The sequence below is a fragment of the Choloepus didactylus genome, chromosome 9, assembly GCF_015220235.1.
Source record: "Choloepus didactylus isolate mChoDid1 chromosome 9, mChoDid1.pri, whole genome shotgun sequence".
In the NCBI taxonomy this organism is placed as follows: Eukaryota; Metazoa; Chordata; class Mammalia; order Pilosa; family Megalonychidae; genus Choloepus; species Choloepus didactylus.
The window spans coordinates 26,206,473-26,228,291 of record NC_051315.1 but is presented as its reverse complement, the minus strand read 5'-3'; the positions used below and the strand labels follow the sequence as shown (position 1 = coordinate 26,228,291).

The 21,819-nt window shown below is 38.2% G+C and overlaps 1 protein-coding gene and 1 long non-coding RNA gene across 4 annotated transcripts in view; one reads left to right on the top strand and one right to left on the bottom strand.

The window, feature by feature from the left end:
* The window catches only part of HNMT (histamine N-methyltransferase), a 243,679-nt gene that overhangs the window by 2,062 nt on the left and 219,798 nt on the right, over positions 1-21,819 (bottom strand). The window contains exons 7-8 of one of the 2 annotated variants that reach the window (XM_037848726.1): positions 14,115-14,162; positions 12,726-12,799 (exon numbers count right to left, since the gene is read on the bottom strand). The exons of the other annotated variant lie outside the window; for it this stretch is intronic. Coding sequence (XP_037704654.1) covers positions 12,726-12,799; positions 14,115-14,162 — 122 coding nt within the window. The remainder of the gene's footprint in view (positions 1-12,725; positions 12,800-14,114; positions 14,163-21,819) is intronic. 2 annotated transcript variants of the gene reach the window in all.
* LOC119543888 overlaps positions 1-21,819 on the top strand; it is a 498,690-nt gene that overhangs the window by 400,262 nt on the left and 76,609 nt on the right. The gene's annotated exons all lie outside the window — the stretch shown is intronic.

The window sequence follows — 21,819 nt, the reverse complement described above, 5'->3', positions numbered from 1 at the left end:
TTCCATCAATTGTGTTATTGCCACTTGATTTCCAGGCAGGGTTTGGAGTCTGTTTACATTCAAGCGCCTATCATCCTAGATGTCAGGGGACTTTCCCTCTCCTAGCTAATTGAGGTCAGGCTCCTCTACAGCTGTCTTTAGGTCAACAAGAAAATAAGCAAGAGAGTTTATTTCTTTTCTCTTCTGGGTTTCCTAAGGAACTAATGATACGAACAGCACATAGGCATAATACAAATGATCTAAATATCCATAATATCTGAGCATAGGAATATCATTGGTTAGTACTTTCTTGAGGGGAGTCCTAAGGATGTACCCCCATGGCTGCTTCTGATATCCTAGGTGTTCTCCAGATGTCTTTCAGCTCTGACATTCCAGGATTCTTAGTGGGGTCTTGGGAAGGCTGGCAGAGGGAGCTGGCACATCCATGTTACAGATGGGTTAGTACAACCGTATTAAAAGGAGAAGGTGGGGGTTTCCTTAGGCTTTCTCGTCATTGTCTTCAGTTCCTGTGACCAAGACTGCTTAAGAATGGCTAAATCTCTCCTGGTCAAAGTCCTTCATCAAGCACCCCTCGTCTGCTTACGTGTGCCAGAGGCCCAGGCTGAATTCAGCTGCATCAGGGACACACGCACACACACACAAACACACAGAAAAATAAAGCACAGACTATAAAGGAGTTTTGGCAGTTATCTAATTCATTTTGATTGATGTAGAACCACACTGGGTTCTTCCATCTGCCACAGATACGATTTTTATATTTCATATACTCTAAAATCAATGAATACATCATCTACTGTCTCATTGGACAATAGTCCCCTGGCACCTCCGTATTTCTCCTCTATTCATGTGGCCTCATCTCATGTTTATGTTTTTGTAGTAGTAAGTGAAGTAAAGTTTCACAAATTTATCTGATATTATCTAACTAGTTTGTTAATATACTGAGAGCTAATTTGAGCCTCCAGTTTTATATTAAAAGAATTTGAATATATAGAGACAAATATTTTTATTCAAAATTTTAAAAAAAAAGACCAGGAAAAACATGAAGGAGGGCTTTTAAAAAAAAAATTAATTTTTAACATCTAAAGACTGTGTAGACAAATATATCTAAACTATTTAGTCTCCTAACAGTTTTAATAATTAGTCACAAGCATTATTCTATAATTGTCATCATTGCTTGTGCTATTATCAATTGAATACTTATATCGGAACTGTATCAGGTCACACTCTATCTAGATATACTTCCTCCAGATATCCTACAAAGTCACATATGTAACATACAACATTGGAAAGAACTCATCCCGTGCTCTTTGGAAATAAAAAATAGTTTCAGTGGAACAGATGCAAATACATTGGGAGGCTTCAGAAAAAAGATGTTTCATGCATTACAGGAGATACGCATTTTCTTCTTTTACCTTTTGTTTATGCCATTTTCATCAGTAAAGGTCTTCATCTGGTTGCAAAAGATACAAGAAAGCCCTTCTTATATCATACTGAGAGCAACCTTGATGTAGTTCCCCTTGCTTTGAATTATAATGTATGTCATCAGAAATATAAGTTGTTATAATTTACTTCTGACATTAAGATGTTGCTTTAGGGCATATTGTTGCAAATGTGTCCTATTCACTTTCTTGCCTTCTAAATGCCCTTCATGTTTCAGTAAAACAATCCAATCAAAACTAAAGACCAAAAACACTGTTAAACAAATCAAGCATACAAACAGTTCCTAAGCATTTGTTATGTTTTAGCCCTTTAGCTAGAGGCTCTTAAATTTCTTAAGCTGTATATAGTGGTTTAGCAAGCTGACCACAGAAAATGTCAGCAGTGTATACTGTTTTCCATCAGGGTCTTAAGGACTGTGCCCTGAAAGACCTGGAGGATGCTGGGGTTATTTGGAGCCTGGGAAATCACTTCAGGTGGAGCTCTCAACCAGCATAGCCAAGGTTAATTCACAATGTTCCTTCCCCCTGTGCCAGCTTGGCTCAGGACCCTAGTGATTGTGATCTCACACTGGAACCAGCAACCAAGAGCCCCCTTGCCTCATCTCCATTAACATGTTCTGAATAACAGTGAGAGAGCGATCGCTTTTGAAGGGCTTGGTGTATTCCTGGTTGGTGGCAGAAGAATTAATTCAAAGCTGTTAAGTCTCCAATGGCAGAATTTCTGGAATAAGGACTTTTATTGTGGTTCCTAGTAGTAATAAATTTAATTTCTGCAGCATATTAATTCAATGTAGGAGAGGATCGCTAGATGTTCACAACAAAAGTATCAGGCTACCAATGGGGCAAGTGGTAAAAAACTTGTTTCTGTAGTGATTCTGATTCCTTTTTTCTAGCATCAAAGAGGATTTCTTAATATTATCAAAAGGATAATATTCTTACCCTATGTTCAGACAAATAATTGAGAGTGTATATATGTGGTTCTTCACATTACAAACTAATGTAACGGTTTGTGTCATTTTAAATAATATCTCAAATGTTTCGTCCTTCTTATTCCATAATATCTACAAAGCACCTACTTAGTATGCAGCACAGTACTGCACTAAATACTGGCAGTATACCAAAGAGGGACACAGACGTCCTTGGTCTCATGGAGCTAACATTCTACTTGGAGTAGGCAGGCAATATATAAGTAAACATAAGCATTACACTTTCCCATGGTGATACATGCTATAAGGAAAATAAACACGATGCTGCTATTCAGAGTGATTGTACTGGAAGACTGTTCCTTCACATCATGAGAGAGACCATTCTGGAGAGGTGATGTGTGAGCTGAGATGCAAAGAGCCAAAGCAACTGTCAAGAGATATGGAGGGAACAACCTTGGCTCTTTTGAGAAATTAAAAAAAAAAAAGGCTATGTGGCATCATCGCTGGTACCCAGGGAATAAAGGATATGAGGGGTTGGCAGGAGCAGAAAATGTAGGGGCTTGTAGGCTGTGGAAACAAGTGTGGAGTTTGTTCTGAATGTAATGGGACATTGATCAAGATTCAAAGCAGGTTAATACCATTATTTTATGTACATTTGAAAAAAAATTTTTTTCTTAATTGTGGTAGCATGTATACAACTCAAAAATGTCCCATTTTCATCACTGTCAAGTGTGTAATTCAGTGGTATTAATTATGTTTTTTAAAGGGCCACACTGCCTGATGCCGGTGAACGTAGAAGGGAGAGGCACAAGTAGAAGGGAGGGGGACCAAAAACCTGTTAGCATAAGTGGTAGTGGCATGGACTGGGATGGCGGCAGTAGAAATGGAGAGAAGAGACCAACTTTGGATATATTTGGAAGTAGAATTCACGGACATTGCTGAAGGTTTGCGAATTCTAAGAAGGCTCTAAGATTCCTGCCCCCCTGGTGTATATGACCTGTCAATAGCCTGCCTTTGAATGTGAGAGGGGCATGTAGATAAGAGGACATGGTTACCCCCATGATTACATTACGTTGTGAGATTTCTTTATGGCATACTGGAATGAAATTTTCCTTCTGGCTTTGAAGTACTGAAGCTGCCTTTAGCCTCAGACCCAGGGTCAACTTCCAGGATCTGAGAAGGAATTTCAAATTACAGCCAGGAAGAAAGCAGGGAGGCAGAACTTCTGGGGAAGATGATGGAGGAGGGAGCTCCAGGACTCATTCCTCCTTAAAAACAACTGTGGACAGGCAGGAACTATCTGAAACAACTGTTCTGGGGCTCTAGGGGCCAGGGGACACTGTACAGCATCCAGGAAAGAGCAGAAGTCAGAGGCAGAGAAATTTGATAAAGAATAGTGAGCAGCTTGCTCTGAGGTGGCTGCTGGTGACCATCTCCCACTCTCGAGGTTGGCTGCCAGGTTGATCCCTGGCTGGCTGCTGTAGAAAGATGGAGATGTGGAAGTCCTCTTTCCCAAGAATAGCAAAAGTGTAGGGGGCATGGCCGAGCACTGATCATGGTTTTTGATTGGTGAATTCAGATTGCTAGGTCTGGACCCTGAGCTACTATTTCAACATTCCTCAGACAGGGAACACTGCAGCCACTGTTTCAACCCCTATCCTGACAGATGTGTAGACCGTGGAGATTTAAAGACACAGTACCCATTTAGGGAGGTGGGGGAACTGTTTGCTGAACGGTGTCATCTGCTGGCAGGCCAGGAAAGTGCAGCTTTGGGAGTTGTCAAAAAGGCTTCTGGCATCTCTCCTGACCTACTCCCCAGGGCTGTTTGGAAATGGTCTGTGCCTCCTCCATGGGTCCCTAACCCTGTTTGGGCTGGGAGATCCTTACTTGGGAAAGTTCTCCCTGGGGTGATCCTCCTCCCAGAGTTTGCCCTGCAGGCAAAAGCAGCTAGAGGCAATGAAAGGAGTGTTTAAAACAAAGCAAAACAAAAAAACAACTGTAGAGGCAAAACAAAAACAGAAAACATCAAGATTTCCAGAGAAGGAACAAAGGAAAGGAAGCTTTCTCCTGGGTGTGAAACGATTGCATAAATAATGCAATCTTAAAAATTGTACCACATATCCAGGATAAGAATCAGATGAAGAAGAGCTGGAAAAATCTGATCAGTTATACATAGGCTATTCCGGAAGTCTAGAATAAGTTGAAGCAAATGTCAAAGAAGAGCCTTAACACAAAGCCAATTAATAAAACTCTAGACAAGAGAAAAAAACTGACTTTGAGTAAACTCATCAAGATAATCAGATGCTATAAATCAGCAAAAAATTGCAAGTCATACTAAGAAAGAGGAAATATGGCCCAGTGAAAAATACAAATTAAAACTTCAGAGGAGACACAGAATTTGAAAAAAAACTAATCGATTATGTTTAAGCAAATCTCCTAAATCATTTCAAGGAGAGGAAGGAAAATATGGCTGAAGAGATAAAAGATATTAAGAAGGCACTGGGAGAACATAAATAAGAATTTGAAAATAAGAAATATAACAGATTATGGGAATGCAAATGACAATAGAAGCTATTAAAAATACACTAGAAGCATACAGCAGCAGATTTGAACAGGCAAAAGAAAGATTCAGCAAAGTAGAAGACAGGACAATTGAAATCTTACACACAGAAGAACAGATAGAGAAAAGAATGGGAAAAATTGAGCAGGGTCTTAGGGATTTGAAGGACAGCATGAAATGCACAAACTTACATGACGCAGTTGTTTTAGAAGGAGAGAAGGGAAAAGGGGCAGAAATATTATGTGATGAAATAATGGCTTAAAATTTCCCAACTCTTATGAAAGACATAAATATACATGTTCAAGAAGCACAATATACTCCAAACAGAATAAGTCCTAAAAGACCTACTCTGAGACACATACTAATCAGACTATCAAATGCCAAAGATAAAGAGAGAGTCCTAAAAGCTGCAGAAGAAAAGTGATTCGTTACATCCAAGGTAACTGCAATAATACTAAGTGCCGATTTCTCATCAGAAACCGTGGAGGTGAGAAGGCAGTGTTATGATATATTCAAGGTAGTAAAAGAGAAAACTGCCAGCCAAAAGTTCTTTATCCAGCAAAACTGTCCTTTGAAAATGAGGGACAATTTAAAACAGTCATAAACAGAAAGTGAGCAAGTTCCTCAACAAGAGACCTGCTCTACAAGAAATACTAAAGGGAGTTCTGCAGGCTGAAAGGAAAAGACAGGAGTGAGGGGCTTGGAGGAGAGTGTAGAAATGAATATTATCAGTAAGCGTAACTAAAAAGGTAAAAAGATGAGTATAAGATATGATATATAAAAACCAAAGAATAAAATGGCTGAAGTAAGTACTGCCTTTACAGTAGTAACATTGAAGATGAGTGGATTAAACTTCCCAATCAGAAGACACAGATGGGCTGAATGGATAAAACCATATGATCTAACTATATACTGTCTAAAAGTGTCTCCCCTTAGACGCAGAGACACAAAAAGGTTAAAAGTGAAAGGTTGGAAAAAGAGACCCCACCAAACAGTAAACATAAAAGAGCTGGGATAGCTATACTAATATCAGACAAAGTAGACTTTAAATGCAAAAATGCTATAAGAGACAAAGAAGGACACTATATATTAATAAAAAGGGCAATCCACAAAGAAATAATAAATATCTATACACTTAAACAGGGTGCACCAAACTACATGAGGTAAACACTGGCAAAACTGAAGGGAGAAATAGACAGCTCTATAATAATAGTTGGAGACTGCAATATACCACTTTCATCAATAGATAGGACATCTAGGCAGAAGATCAGTAAGGAAACAGAACTTAAATAATATGATAAGTGAATTAGACCTAACAGACATAGATAGAACATTGTACCCCGGAATGTCTGGCTATATTTTCTTATTAAGTGCCTGTGGATCATTCTCCAGGATAGAGCACATGTTAGGTCACAAAAAAGATCTGTATAAATTTAAATTGATAGAAATTATAAAAATCACTTTCTCTGACCATAATGGAATGAAGCTGGAAATCAATAACAGGTGGAGAACTGGAAAATTCACAAATCTGTGAAAGTTAGACAACACACTCTTAAACAATCAGTAGGTCAAGAAGAAATTGCAAGATAAATCAGTAAATATCTTGAGACAAATGAAAAGGAGAACACAACATATCAAAACTTATGGAATGCAGATAAGGTAATGCTGAAAGGGAAATCTGTAGTCCTAAACACCTACATTAAAAAAAAAAGAGTTAAAAATCAAAGACCTAACTGCACACCTGGGGGATCTAGAAAAACAACAGCAAACTAATCCCAAAGCAAGCAGAAGGAAAGAAATATCAAAGATTAGAGCAGAAATAAATGAACTTGAGAATAAAAAATACAATAGAGAGAATTGACAATACCAAAAGTTGGTTATGCAGTCTCTGCAAGGCTTTCGTCTGTGTGTCTGACACTGGAGCTTGAAGTCCATGGGGCAGGCATTAGCCAAAGGAAAAGGGATATAAAATGGTAGAGAGCAAGAACAAGCTGGAACCTCCAAGCACAAGCTGGAGACCTCAAAGTTGGACTGAAACGGTGTTAGTTCTCCTTGCTTCAGGCTGTGATGGTGTGGTTGTCCTACAGAAGTCAGGGCCCTTCAGCCTGGGGCCAGAGTCACAGAATCTAAAAAAGGAACTAGGCAAAGGTGAGCAGTTACAGAACTGGCTGCTGTCTCACACCAGTGAGCTAAGCCAGCAGATAAGTGACAAGGTGTGATAGCTACAAAATGGTTGCTGCTCGCTTCTACCCTCTAAATTTCCCACAAGAATCTCCTGGATGTCCCCCCTCCACCCAACTAGAAACATTCTGGGAAATGTAACTCAGCCTAGCCATGTTGATACAATACAAAGCCACCGTAAGCTTGACATGGTTTTCAACTTGGTGTATCTTCCCACAAAATACTTACCCTGTACAAATGATGACTTTGAAGTACAAAACCTGGCAGTCACCCATTTGATGAAGGTTTACATCACCCCTGGTGGGCTGTGTCACTATTTTGAGCATGATTTGTGAATCATTTCTATGTTATTCCTACCTGGAATGCATGGCCCTTACGTGAACTGGGGAAACCTCAGATGGAGCCAGGCGACAGAATGAAACGCGTCTACTCCTTAAAAGCACTGAGGACATAAAAGCATTTAAAAATTGACAGGCAGACTAAAGGCATGTTCCAGACTGTAAGAGATTAAAGAAACAAGAGAACCAGATGGTCCTGGATGACATTCTGGACCAGAAAGGGAAACGAGGCCTAGTTGTGTTAGCTGGCAAATGAATGGATTTGAGGTTTGGATCATAATAATTTATCAATGTAGATTTCCTGATTTGGATGATTGTGTGGCTGGTATGTAAGGGAATGTCCTTGGTTTCAGAAAATATAGTAGTAATTAAGGGTAAAGGGAATGTCTGCAACTTGCCCATAAGTTGTTTAGAAAAACAGTAGTGATAAATGTGTGTATATGTGTGTGTATAAATATGTATATACACATATATATTCCTTTATCATATGTATATGATATATATATATACACACATACATATATATCTCACAGAGAGAAAGGAGTCGAGAGGGCTGGTAAAATATAAACATTTGGGAAAGCTAGGTGATGGAGATTCAGGGGTTCTTTGTGCTATTGCAAATTTTATATTAATTTAAAATTACTTCAAAATAAATTATTAAAAGAGCGAATGGGAAATGGAGAAGAAAAGACAAAAAATAGTGATGATTTTTTGCAAGTTTTGCTGTGAATTGGATTCTTAAAAACAGGACAGGACCAGTAGGGATGTTTGGTCTCAAGGAAGGATATTCAAAAGGAGAACTAGTTTGTATGTTAATGAATAGGATGCAAGTGACAGGAAGGGAGAAAGAGAGTCATTTCAAACAAAATCCTTGGAAAGGACAGAAGGGATGACATCCACATGGCAGATGGATGGGAAGGTCTTTGCAAGAAGCAGGGACATTTGCTTCTTAAAACAAAAAGGAAGCAATGAACATGAGTTCAGATTTTAGTAGGTTTTCTAAATATGAAATGCTTCGAAGCAGAAATATCCCCAGCTACTGATGAATAGGAATTAATTAGAAAAAAAGCTAAAGAAAAAGTAATTTATAATTATTTTTTAAAATTGAACATTGATGTTTCTATGTTTAAAACTTCTATTTTATCACAGAGAAAGCCAAAACGCAAGAATGTACAGATTTCCATTCACCTGGGCCACTGACTCCTGGAGAGTCTCTTGCAGGATTGAAGAAGGAATCAAAGCAAAGAGCAGAATGGGGGCCCAACAGCTGGCCCTGTGTTCTCTCTGGCAATGAGATAGGTTTGGAGTTACATCAATAAAAACGAGTTACGTACCAAGTCAGTAGGCAAGCAGGCCTCTAGGAGAAGGCTGGGGAAATTTGTGATCCAGCCTGGTCAAGTTACCTACAGACTTGCTGATTTATGCTGCTGGCTGGACTCTAGATTTTTCAGTAAAGGTGAAAACTGATTTCTATTTGGAGCAGAAAAATGCTTTGGCTTAGGAGGGAATCTGTGTGCCTGTCTAGTAGAAAAGATCTATTGGGGAGTTATACTTCCGTTTCTTTAGTACCAAATTCTTCAGACTTTATTGAAATCTGTCTTTTAATGATAATCTGCTTCACAAATACTTTACAACTTTGGCATTTTTAAAAGCTGGTATATAGGAATTACTGTTTTCACTTATTCATCAAAGCATAGATTTCTATATAAGTCCACTAAATTATCCTTCTCATTTAAAGGACTGGAGACTTGATGAATTTGCCAATGTTCCTCCTTGGATGTGTACTTTTTTCTCTATGTTTTAGCCTAAACAAATACAATTATTATCTGTTTTACAAATGTTCTGACTCCCCTAATTCCAGACTCTTTGCTAACAAAGCATACTGCTTCTATCTATTTGAAGTGTGCACAAAATGCTACCTCCACTGGCCTTGTGAATTGCACAATGGTGATACCAACAGGCTCTGGATGAAATCCCAGCTCCACCACTTACTATCTTCTTGTCCTTGGAAAATATACCTGTTGTCTCTAGTCTGAATGTCTTCAAATGCAAAATGCAGAAGGGGTTGCAGCCTGTGATGCATTTAACAGGTATGCTCCCTCCACCACCAACCTTCCCCTGAGATTCTAAGTTCTTTAATTCTTTTCCTGGGATTTCACGATGTAATTTTTAATACATGTTGAAATCATGAGGGCTTGAGGCTTAATACTAAGAAGTAAACTTTTCAGGAAAATAGGGACTCTAGAATTATCCAACCATCCCTATTCCTCTCTAGGAATTTTATAGTTAATATATTTAGTTTTATAGTTTAGTTTTTATACTTAGATTTAGAACCTAATTCTGTATAAGGTGGTATTGTCCTGTGGCATGCACATCATTGGGATGTGCGATTAAATAAGAAGATGAATGTGTATCACTTAGTGAAGTTTTGGACACATACAATGGAAAAGAGATAAGATACCATCGCCTGAAGAACTTTTCACAAGGATACAGGGATTCCAAGTTATGAAATGTCACTGGAACTCCAGAACTCAGGTCTCCTGAGTTCCTTCCTAGCACTCTCAAATATTCTTTCTAGTAGAGTTACTCTGTCGCATTCTCAAACTGCTTCCAAGACTGTCTTTACCACAGCCTCTCCTTACCTTGGCTCAGTTGCTGATCACATTGCTTGGACCAGACAACAAATATCACCTGAGCGATATAGTTGGTTAGTTTCCTATGTCTTCCACCATGGTCCACCCTCTCACTAAAGAAATGTGTATTTCCAGTCCTTGTAATTTCTGTCTCCAAAAAGATTAGAAATCCTCATGTTTTGTTTTTCCTATCCAGTGTTAAACACAGTTCCAGTTTTGCTTCACCAAGGTTTTCTAATTTAATGGTTAAGTAATTTTGCTTTTAGTCCATTAATTTGATTGGTCTCTCTATACATTTAGAGAGGCCTTAGGATCTTTATATTTTGTGAAAGCCCTGTTTTCACCCATGTTTAAAGAAAAGCCTCTCACTAGGCCCAGTATGGTCAGAGCCATTTGTCTATACAAGAGTCCCGAGTGGGGGGTTTATGTTGTTTTGACTGTCGTATTACTCACCAGAGGATCTCCAGAGCTTTCAACCACACAGAAATGACTGCCACCTTAGAAAAGCAGTCTAAACACAGTGACTGTCAATGGCTAGCAGTTTAAACCCTATTAAGAGCCATGCTAATGATGAGCAATTTAAGCATAATGAGAACTGGCATTGTTTTCCATTTAAAACCATTGGCCTGGCTTCTTAAAAACTTAAGGAAAAATATTAAATGACCTAGAAAGTGCAGGTTTCTAATAAAAGCAAATAAGCAGATTTATAAAATTACTGTTGATACAAACCTATCATAGATTTGTTAAATCACTAGATGAACAGATTGGGTTTCAAAAATATTTCATTATTGACTACCAATATTATGCTTCTTAATACTTCTGTTGCCTCTTTGTCAACTCCTGTGATTTGGGACACTGCCTCTTCAGCTTTTCCTTGAGCACCTGAGCTTTCTGGGTCATTCTGAAGCAAGAACAAGATTTGAGAAGTTTCAATGGAAACTTTCTGACTGGGAATGATGCCTATAACCTCTGGGGATTGAGAGACGGGGAGACCAAGGTACACTTTGTGGCTAGAGTGCCCAGTGAACCATGGATGATTTATGGTTTCAAGGAGAAAGGTACCAAACCTGATTGTTTTTCCCCAGCCTGTCTTGGGATCTTCATGTTTGAATTAAACACACACAGCACAAGACATGAGATATTGTGAACCAAAATTACAGGATGGTTCATGTGAAACCACAAGACCTCAGCTCTGCATTCAGCCGTCTTTTCAGATCACTAGCAAAGCATTTTTGTTTGGACTTTCTATAAATGACCAGTAATTATCAAGGCCAAATGAATCCACGATTTATATGTACACTGAAACTCAATATCTTCTTTCTAGGTTTTCTGACAGTAAAAGTCTGGAAGAATTTGCCAAAGCAGAACTTTTCCCATTTTTTTTTTTTTTTTTTTTTTGATGCCCTTACTTTGTTGATTTCCTGTGCCAGGTTTAATGTGTCATCATTTAATCTGTTGGGCAATTAATAACTTGTTATTTCTTCATTCATTCATATGTATTATTGTTTTTTTGTGAATTTCTTGTGCTTATCCTTTATGGTAGGCACTATAGAAACATTGGGAATGGATTGATGAACAATAATCTATATCTGCACTCAGTAAGCTAACAGTGAAGATGTCAGACAAGCACACAGGCTGTTGTAATGCAGTGGTTTATGAGCTTTGGTGAACAAAATGTTGGGAGGTGTGGGAGCACAAAAGAAGCAAAAGTACTTCAACTTTAGCTCAGGAGGTCAGGAAGGATTCTCAGAGGAGATACTGTCTAAACCAAGACCTGAAAATGGAGTAAGCATTTTAAGGAGGACTGAGGTAGGGCACAGGTGTCTCTGCAGAAATGTTCAAGACTGTTACATGCAAAATTTTAAACCTTCTCATGCAAGGACAACTTAATTATTTCTCAAAAACAATGATGCACATGGTTAAATGCTCAGTCAATTGTAATTGATATTCATGTTAATATGAGTATATAGAAAATGATCTTAACTCATATTTCAGAAGTTTGTAAACTTCTGAAATAGTGAACGCCAAACGTTTTTGATAATACACCCCATCAGTTAAAAAAAAAAAGTAAAATTTAGCATACATATTAAACTTGATTACATATTACATGTGCTGATACTAACATATTCTTTTACATTTAAAAGTAGACTAAAATTATTTGAAATTTAAATGAAAATATATTAAATGAAAAATAGAAATGAAAACTCTCTTTTTCCCACACATTTTCTTCCTTGATAACACCCTCTGGAGTAGTCCATTGTTTCAGAGCACCCAGCATTGTAACAAACAAGCAGTTGCTAGTTGCATAAAAATCACTTGATATTGCAGGATTAATATTCAGTAAGTATTTGTGGAATGAAAGAAAGAAAGAATGGATGATGGTGTGTTTCAGAGGACTGTTGGTTCCTATATCATCACTTACATATACTTTTCCTTTAAGTTTCATAAATAATACATCACTATGATGTATTAGGGTATGTCAAGTTTTAGGTAGCAATTTCTTGCGCAAGATTTTTTTTGATACTTTTACTCAAATAAGTGGAAATTTTAGGACATTGGGTGACGGAGAACACCAAAGATTGAACATCAGTGTTCACATACTCTATTCACTTTGTGCAATATCCAAACAACATTTAAATGCTACTTACAGTGTTGTCACTCTCCTGCCTGGTGGTGGTAAACTTCAATCTCCAGAGCTGGTGAGGACCCTCTGGCATTTGGGCTTTGATGATGACCCAGATAAACGGATAAACACATTATGACATATCCATAAAATGCAATATTAATCAATCATAAAAAAAGAATTAAGTACTGATATATTCCACAACATGGATGAAACGTGAAAACATTATAAGTGAAAGAAGAAGTCACAAAAGATCATATATTATATGATTCCATTAATATGAAGTCCAGAACAGAGAAATCTATAAAGACAGAAAGTAGATTAGTGGTTGTTAGGGCTGGTGGTGGAGATGGGGCCAGGGATGGGGTAGGAGGATGATAGCTAAAAGGTATGGCGTTCCTTCCTTCTGTCTGTCCGTCCATCCATCGTTTTACTATGACAAACTCTTGACATGACTATGGGAAGTAACTGAGGATATTTTTCAGGAACTACTTAAAATTCCTGAATCTGGAGCAAATTCAGGGTCGAATCAAGAAAAACGTTCAGAACCTATCAAGAAGCCACCATATACAAAGTACTGCATGATTACCCTGGCTTCCACCACCATTTTATTTGCAAAAAGCACAGGAAATTCAAGCTTCAAAATAGTTACGCTGGCAGAGCCTTTAATGCCAGGAGCCACCATCCACATAACCATGAAAACCTCTACATTCAGTCAGTGCATTTTCTCATCAAGAAATTGACACCAACAACTCTCATAAACACTTTGCATGCCCCCATCTTTTTATTTTTTAACTATTTTCCGGAATCTTTAATTCTCATATATCAAAGCAAAGCAGGACAGAAAAAGAAACACAAACAAAAATAAAAACAAACTCAAAGTTTTGCTTGTAGAAAGTACACAACTTAAGCTCTAAAAGGACCCCACAGGTCTGCTGGGAGAGGCTCTTTCCTCTGCACTGCAAGTGCACTAGTGCACTCAGCAGCTAGCAATGGTAGGAAGGGGACATATCTGTGTAGGTAGCAGTAGGAGGTGAGGTTGCAGTAACTTAGATGTGTGAGTCATTCTCCCAGTGGGATCTGAAGTAGCCTTTGGTAAGGTGGTTAATCTGTACACTGTACCATGGGGAGTGGAGGGCGGGGAGTGGGGGGATGATGGGGGGAAAGATGAGAGGTAATTTTGTCTGATTTAAAACCTTCCAAATTTAGTGTTTGGGGCATTCAAAAACAATCTCTCAGTACTATGTTTAGATTGTTTCCCTGTGGGGAGGGGGAAAAACTACCTAGCTGTCACCATCCATCCACGCCCCATCAATCACTCATTTTTTCTCACTCTTCCAAATGTCATGGTGTCCTATGATCTCTGAGGGTGGCCTTAACCTCAACTTCTGTAAGAATCAAGCTGCATACTTACACAAGATGATTTCTGAGGAGACTGGAAATTTTTTCTCTCCGTTGAACTCTGAAATTGTTTGATTAGGAGACAGAGCCTTATTTCATAAATATAGAATTTTCAAATGTAAATATATCTGAAAATATAATACAGCAATGGCTGTTCAATTAGAAAGAAGGCAGAAAGAACATAAAAGGTGATGGAAATTGTACAGCTAGAATGGAGAGACTGGATTAAGGGTCTCTGTCATGATGTGGGTGCCAGTGGGCCCTGTTTTGAAGACAACAGTGGCTCAAATGGTTTTTGCTTTAGGGAATTTGCAGACATTTTATTGATCAGTGAGGTCCTGCTTCAACAACAGTTCAGTTTTTGGTATAGACCACTTTTAATATTAGAAAAGGTTTTTTAATTGAAAAATATTTCTCAAGCAAATATCAGGTATTTTCTAGACACAGATGATAGAATCCTTTTTCTCTCCCCTCAAAGAAGTTACATCCCAGCACAACTTACAATTGTCTCAACTGGGTACAATTTTCCTCTTAGGAGGTATTTGGTAATGTCTGCATTTTTTTAAATCATTTTTTTTAAGGTGGAATATAACATACATACATAGAAGTGATAACTTTCCAAGAACAACTTAACAAGTAGTTAGCAAATTTCAAAAGATGTGGTTTACAATTCCACAGTTTCAGTTATTTCCTTATTGTAAAATATAAATATATGCAAAAAGGTGACAACTTTCAAAGTACAATTTAACAAGTAGTTATATAGGAAATTTCCAAGAATGTTTTGGGTTACAGTACCACAGTTTTAATTATTTCTTTATTGTGAGATGTAACATATATACAAAAAGGTGTTTGAAAACTGCAGACATTTTTGGTTGTCACAACTCAGGGGCTGCTACTGCCATAGCCAGGCATGCTGCTTACCACTGTACGATGCACAGGACAGCTCCCTACAATGAAAAAACTATCTGGCCTCAAATGTCAGTAGGGCTGAAGTTGAGAAATCCTGCCCTTCTGGCTGGTTCAATGAAACTTTCAAAGCCCTGGAGTTTTCTAATAATCAAATAATAAGGGGATCTATGGCCATTTCTGGAGGACGCATAGGATATGGATAAGAGCAGAGATCACATTCGGACAGCTAGGGATCAAATCCTAACTGCCCCATTTTCTATCTGTGAAATCCAGAGCAAGTTACTTAATCTGTTTATACGGTAGCATAGATGAAGTGTAAAGTATTCAGGTGTGCCCCTACTGATAGAATTTAGTTATCATACTATAATGAACATCATTATAGAGAAATTTTTGTACACAGATGCAATTTTTTTCTTAAGATTTTTATATATGTAATTTACATAATAAATTTCCTCAAAAAAATTGTATTACAGTTCCCAAACTTGTTTCATCACTGAATTCCTTTTGCCTAAGGGCATCTCAGGGGGCCACGATTTTGAGAAATGCTCCCCTAAAGCTATAAAACTCAATGCATGTAGGCTCAGTTGTATTATATATTGGGTAGCCCCTCATGGGGGTAAAAAGGAGAATGGGAGAAAGTCAGGGCTAGAGAAAGATAGTTAGTAACCCAATTAATATTGTCTAAAGAAATGATGGCTTCTGATTCAAAATGGTAAACTGAGCTTATGTGTTTGCCTCCCATTCCACCAAAAGTAGGAGTGAAATTTTCCAAAGGTGAATAAGTTAGAAGGGATTATTTGTGGATCACAAATTGGTTACTGATACATGTCTGAAAGAGGGGAAACACACAGATTGTTGAATTAAGAAGAACTGAGAAATCCTTCAGAAATCCTTCAGGTGAGAACTTGTGTTCTGGAAAAGCCCCAGAGAGGCTCCAAACTCGAGGAAGCATAATACTTGGAAGTGCACAGATAGACAATTTTCTTTTGAAGAGCAGTGCAGTATGCCCTGACTTACCCCATGCCGCAGAACAATGCTGTCCTGAATTTAATTACAAAAGCATGAAGGAGGCAGGACTTTTCTTCAAAATAATTGAAAGATCTACTTTAGAAGAATTAGGGCTTCTAATGGGAATATTGATACCTCAGAAGAAGGCCCCCCATATTCTAGTCTCTTGTGGTGTGGAGTGGTGAGCTGAGCAGAACCACAAGATTCTCCCATGACTTCTGCCCCTGGTGTTAGGGTATGTTATATGGTAAAGGGATTTTGCAGATGTAATTAAGGTCCGTAATCAGCTGATTTTGCATTAATCAAAAGTGGTATTATCTGGGTGGGCCTGACCTAATCATTGAACTGTTTAAATCTTGGTCTAGAAGTTAGAGTCAGGAGAAATTAGGGAGATTTGAAGTGTGAGATGTGAGAGGAAGGGGACACACACAGCAAGGAATGTGGGCAGTCTATTGGAGCTGAAAGCAGCCCCTGGCTGACAGCACCCGAGGAAGCAGGGACCTCTGTCCCATAGGCACAGGAACTGAATTCAGTTAACAACCTGGATGAACTTGAAAGTAGATTCTTCCCCAAAGCCTCCAGAGAAGAACTCAACCAGCCAATTCCTTGAATTCAGCCCTGTGAGATCTTGAGCAGAGAACTCAACCATTCTGTTGCCTGATTCCTGACTCACAGAAACTGAGATAATAAATTTGTTTTGTTTGAAGCTGCTAAATTTGTATTAATTTGTAACAGAACTTGCAATTTGCAATATAAAACTAATACAAGGAAGGAAGTATGATCTGCCATTCTCCATGCCTATGCTCTTTAGAGAGGATCCCACTGAGTACCATACCTTTCCCAGGTACACTGAGCTCTAGGAAATCCTAACCATTCCGTGTGGACGCCTTTTAAGAAACAGTACCCACTGGTGAAGGACAGAGCATACTCAGTGGTAAAGGAAATCCAGATCAGTGTCCGATAACATTCCAGTCCTCTGGCAACGACTGGATGGCCACAGTTCAGACAGTTGAGGAAATTAATAGCACAGACTTAGAGGCCCGAGATGAACAAACAGACATTGACTCCAGAATAAAAAGCTATAATTTAGAGCATAAAAGGTAATTTTCAGAAATTACAAATTAGCAAATTCAGAAGGATTTGAAAGCAGAAAAGCTGTTTTTTATATATATATAAAGTAATCAGAAAGTGGAATATAGTCCTTTAAAATTAAAATTTTATTGCTGAAACTTAAAAGTAATCAATAGAAAGGGTAGACACATATATAGTTAAGAAAATTTCCAAGAATACGATGGAAAAAATACAAAGAGGTTGAAAATATGAACCGTGTGGCATGATCGGCCAACTGATGGAGTTTTTATAAAAGTCTTTGAGTTTGACTGTTGAAACATTCCTTTTTGAGTACCCCAGATTAGAATATAGGGATATACTTCCTTCTCTACTTACTCAATCATGGTATCGATTTTCACAATAAGTAATATTTATAAACTCATAGTAATGAAAATTCTATATTTTGTTCTTTTAAATTTTTAGAATCATTCTTAACAGCACAGAAGATTTAATTTTGGATAGAGAAGACGATATATCTCAGGTTTTGACCCTTCCTAGAATTCTAAACAGTCATATCCTATTGCCTACTTAACTTCCCTATTTAGATACCTGTTGCGCAACTCAAGTTTATATGCTCATCACAGGACCATGGAAAATCTCAACTCACACCAAAAATGGCTTCCTGTGGGCTTTCCTATCTCTGTAAATAGCACCACTCTCTGTCAGCTACTAGGGCTTACATCCAGTATCCATCTCATCTGCAACCTCTGTGAACTCTATTTTAAAACATACCCCAAATCAGCGCAGTCAATGTTATCTTTCACCTGAACTAGGGCAACAGCTTCCCAGGAAGTTTCTCTGTTGCAATGCCTGCCCCTACCCCCATCCATTCTCGCTGGAGTGAACACCTGGAGATGTGCAGCAGACTATGTCCACATACATCTATGCCAGGCTCAACCCTCCAAACACTTTCATCACACTTGGAATGAAATCCAGATTCTTTGCTCTGACTCTGCCTCTGCCTGCCACACTGACCTCTCTCACCATTCTCTCTTTTGGATTTGCCTGTTCCTCCGTCTCTTACTCTCATCTAAGGCCCATTTCACTAACCATTCCCTTTCAAATAATTCAGGTCTTTTTACCTGCATAATCCTCATCTCTACCTGACTTTTTTCTTGTTGTTTATTTATTTTTGTCTTAAATTCTAGAATGTTAGTTCTGTGAGAGCAGAGATCTCATCTGCTCATGTCTACACTATCAAAACCACAGAGCCTGGAAAAATGTCTGGGATGTATAAATGTCCAACAGGTTTCAATTCAATATGAAGGAAGTTGAGTTGTGAAGAGGGGAGCAGAATAGGGGAAAATTGAGGGCTACCTACTTCTTGAACTTAAAATTAGTTTCAAGAAATAAGATATTAATGTCGATTGAAAACAAAATAGTTTCTTAGGTGTGCTATTTAAAGTAAGAAATTTACTGATAAAATACTAAAAATAATAGTATAACAAATATTCATTGAGAGAGGGGAAGTGCTGGAATACAGTGTATGTGTGTATGTAAGTTTTTTCCTTGTCCTTTACATTAACATAGAAAATGGATACTGTCTAAATAAGATAAATAGATTAATAGAAGTATAGCATATTGTTTAGAGATACAGAAGAAAAAAACCAGACAAACTAAAAACAAAAATTTTAGTTTTAATAAACATGCCATAATTATGTAAGATGTTAACATTAAGGAATGCTCAGTGAAGGGTATATGAGAACTTTGTCTATATTTGCAACTTTTCTGTAAATCTAAATTTATTCTAAATTAAACAAAATATATTTCAAAAAAAAGCATAAGTTGATGTCTTGAGAATGTGACTGGTGATAAAGCAGATGAATTTAATTTTCATTTTTTTCTTATTATTGAATTTTTACCCCTGGGAGCATGTATATAATTGATGATGATAATGATGACAATAGTGACGATGATAATGATCACAGCTTTATAAATGAAACTTTCTTCTTCTCTTTTTAAAACAGTTTCATTGAGGTATAATTTCCATACCATAAAATTCACCTTTTGCAAGTGTACAATTTAATGATTTAGTGAAATATAATGGAAATTAAAATCACCCTCCTTGGAGTTATAATGTTATATTGCTACTTTCTTGAAAATAGTTTGTAAGTAATATCTACAAAGATGTTTGAATAAAGGGCATCGTCATTAAGAAGGAAGAGAGGAAGGAAAGAGGGAGGGCAGATATTATGAATAGGACTAGATACTTATTTTGGGGTGATTTTTGTCCCCCAAAATGATATGTTGACATCCTATAGCCCTTGGTACCTCTGAATCGGAATTTATTTGGAAATAGGGTCTTTAGAGATGCCATCAAGTTGAGATGAGGTCATACTCAATTGTGGTGGGGCCTAATCCAATATGACTGGTGCCCTTATAAGAGGAGAGATCCAAACCCACAGACCCAGAGAGGAGAGAAGGTCATGTGAAGATGAGGCAGAGATTGGAGTTACAGTGCCACAAGCCAAGGAATGCCAAGGATTTCCAATAACCACCAGGAGGTAGGAAGAAACCAGGATGGATCCTTTCCTAGAGCCTTCAGAGAGAGCATGTCCAGCTGACACCTTGATTTCAGGCTTCTAGTCTCCAGAATTATGAGAGAATAAATCTCTGCTATGTTAAGCCACACAAATTGTGCTGATTTGCTATGGCAGCCCTAGGCAACTAACACAGTCCTGACTGTGCTTGATGCTCAGATGGGTTAAGATAAAAAATAGCAGGCACCTTTGGCCTGGTTGCAGCGTCATGATTCAGTTCAGTTGGAGCAGTACGCCAGATGGCCATTGCCGTCACTGACAGAGTCTAGTTCCCAAATAAAGGCTAATAAGGGGTAGGCACATTGTCAGGATCCCAGGCAGGGGGGATGGGGACAAAAGCAAGACTCCAGGTCCAGTGTGCAAATTGACACGCGGAGCAGAGAGACAGGGAAAGCAGAGTTAAAGATCAGACAAATGAGGGGAGAATTAGGGAGGAAATGGAAACAGTTAATGGGTTCCCACAGCCCTCCTGTATTAGCTTTCTGTTTCTACTGCAACAAATTACAACACACTTAGTGGCTTAAAACAAACAAAAAAATTATGTTGCAGTTTTGGAGGTCAGATATTGGACCTAGGTCTCACTGGGCTAAAATCAAGGTGTTAGCAGGGTTACCTTTCTTCTGGAGGCTCTGGGGGAGACTCACATCCTTGCCTTTCCCAGATTCTAGAGATTGTCCCTGCACTCCTTGGTCCACGACCCCCTTCCATCTTCAAAACAGCAACGAGGGTTGAGACCTGCTTGTGCTACTGTCTCTCTGGGTCTGTTCTTCTGTTGTCTCCTCCCTCCCTCCCTCCCTCTGTCTCTCTCTCTGTCTCTCTCTCTCTCTCAGGACCCATGGATTAGATTGGGACTACCCAAACAATCTCCTCTTCTCCAGACGCTTCACCTTAGTCACGTCTGCACAATCCCTTGGGGCGTGTGAGGTACCGTATTCCTAGGTTCCGAGTAGATAGCATGTGGATGTCTGGGAGGCCCCTTGTTCACCCTGCCACTCCGCCCATAGTTTCTCCTACAATCCCAAGTACACATTCATGGGATCCCGCTCCTGTACTGACCCAGATGGTTTTAGGGCCTGGGTGGGCATCGTTGAGGTATTCTGCCCCAATGCCTGTAACTGACAATGTTGAATCAGGTGGGTGGGCTGACACAGAACAAGCATGGTAATTAAAATGATCATTGGAAATGTTACTCCTCTTTCATCACTTTAAAAATATAATATTTGGAAAAATCAGCTGCTACCTTTATATGAGGTGGCTTTTTATATCAAATTCTCAAAGCAATCTGGCAATTATGAAGATGAGAACCGCACAATGAAATTTAATTTCACCAGGATAATAACAGGAGAAAAAAAAATTCTTTTTATGTTCAAGGAAGATTGGAAATTACTCCTTCCCATCCTTCTTTGCGGTTTCTAGGCTATGTTCCCATAATGGATTTTTATCTGTTTTATAAGTAATTTCCTTAATATTTCAATAGTCACAGACAGTGAGGATTGTACGTCTCTTCAGGAAACATATATTTCATCAGCGCTGTCACAGTCTAAAGTCCCAGAGCTTGTAGACTGATGTTTTTGCCCCTTCTTGCTATCAAACACATAGCACAGAAATAAATGTGTTTGTCTACTGGAGACTTTAATGAAATTGAAAACATAGTGACATTTTTCAATGCCAATAAACTCATTTTCTTGTTTAGATGCTAATGTTGGTTTTTCCCAAGGATTCCATTTTCTAATTGGGAGTCATTTCTTTTTATTTTTTTCCTAGGCTTAACACTCTTTTCCTGAGAATGGTTTGAATTATGCTGTGTGGTTTTTTAGCCCCAGATAGGACTAGGTATTTTTACTAGTATTTTACTAGATAAAATAAAATCTATGGCATGGACTGATGGAGATGAGAGTGAAAGAGTATTTGGATCACTTGAGCTTTGCCAAAAAGCCTTTTCCATGATCAACTCTTAACTGAGATCATAATCCTTTCCTTTCTTATCCCTGAAATAGATTTATATATATATTACAATATATATAACAATATTGTTATGCACACTAAATATGTGTACATCTATTTCTAGATACATATATAATATAGTGTGTGTGACAATAATAATGATAATAAAATAACATTAGCTAACATTTTGAAGGCTTGTTTTGAAGC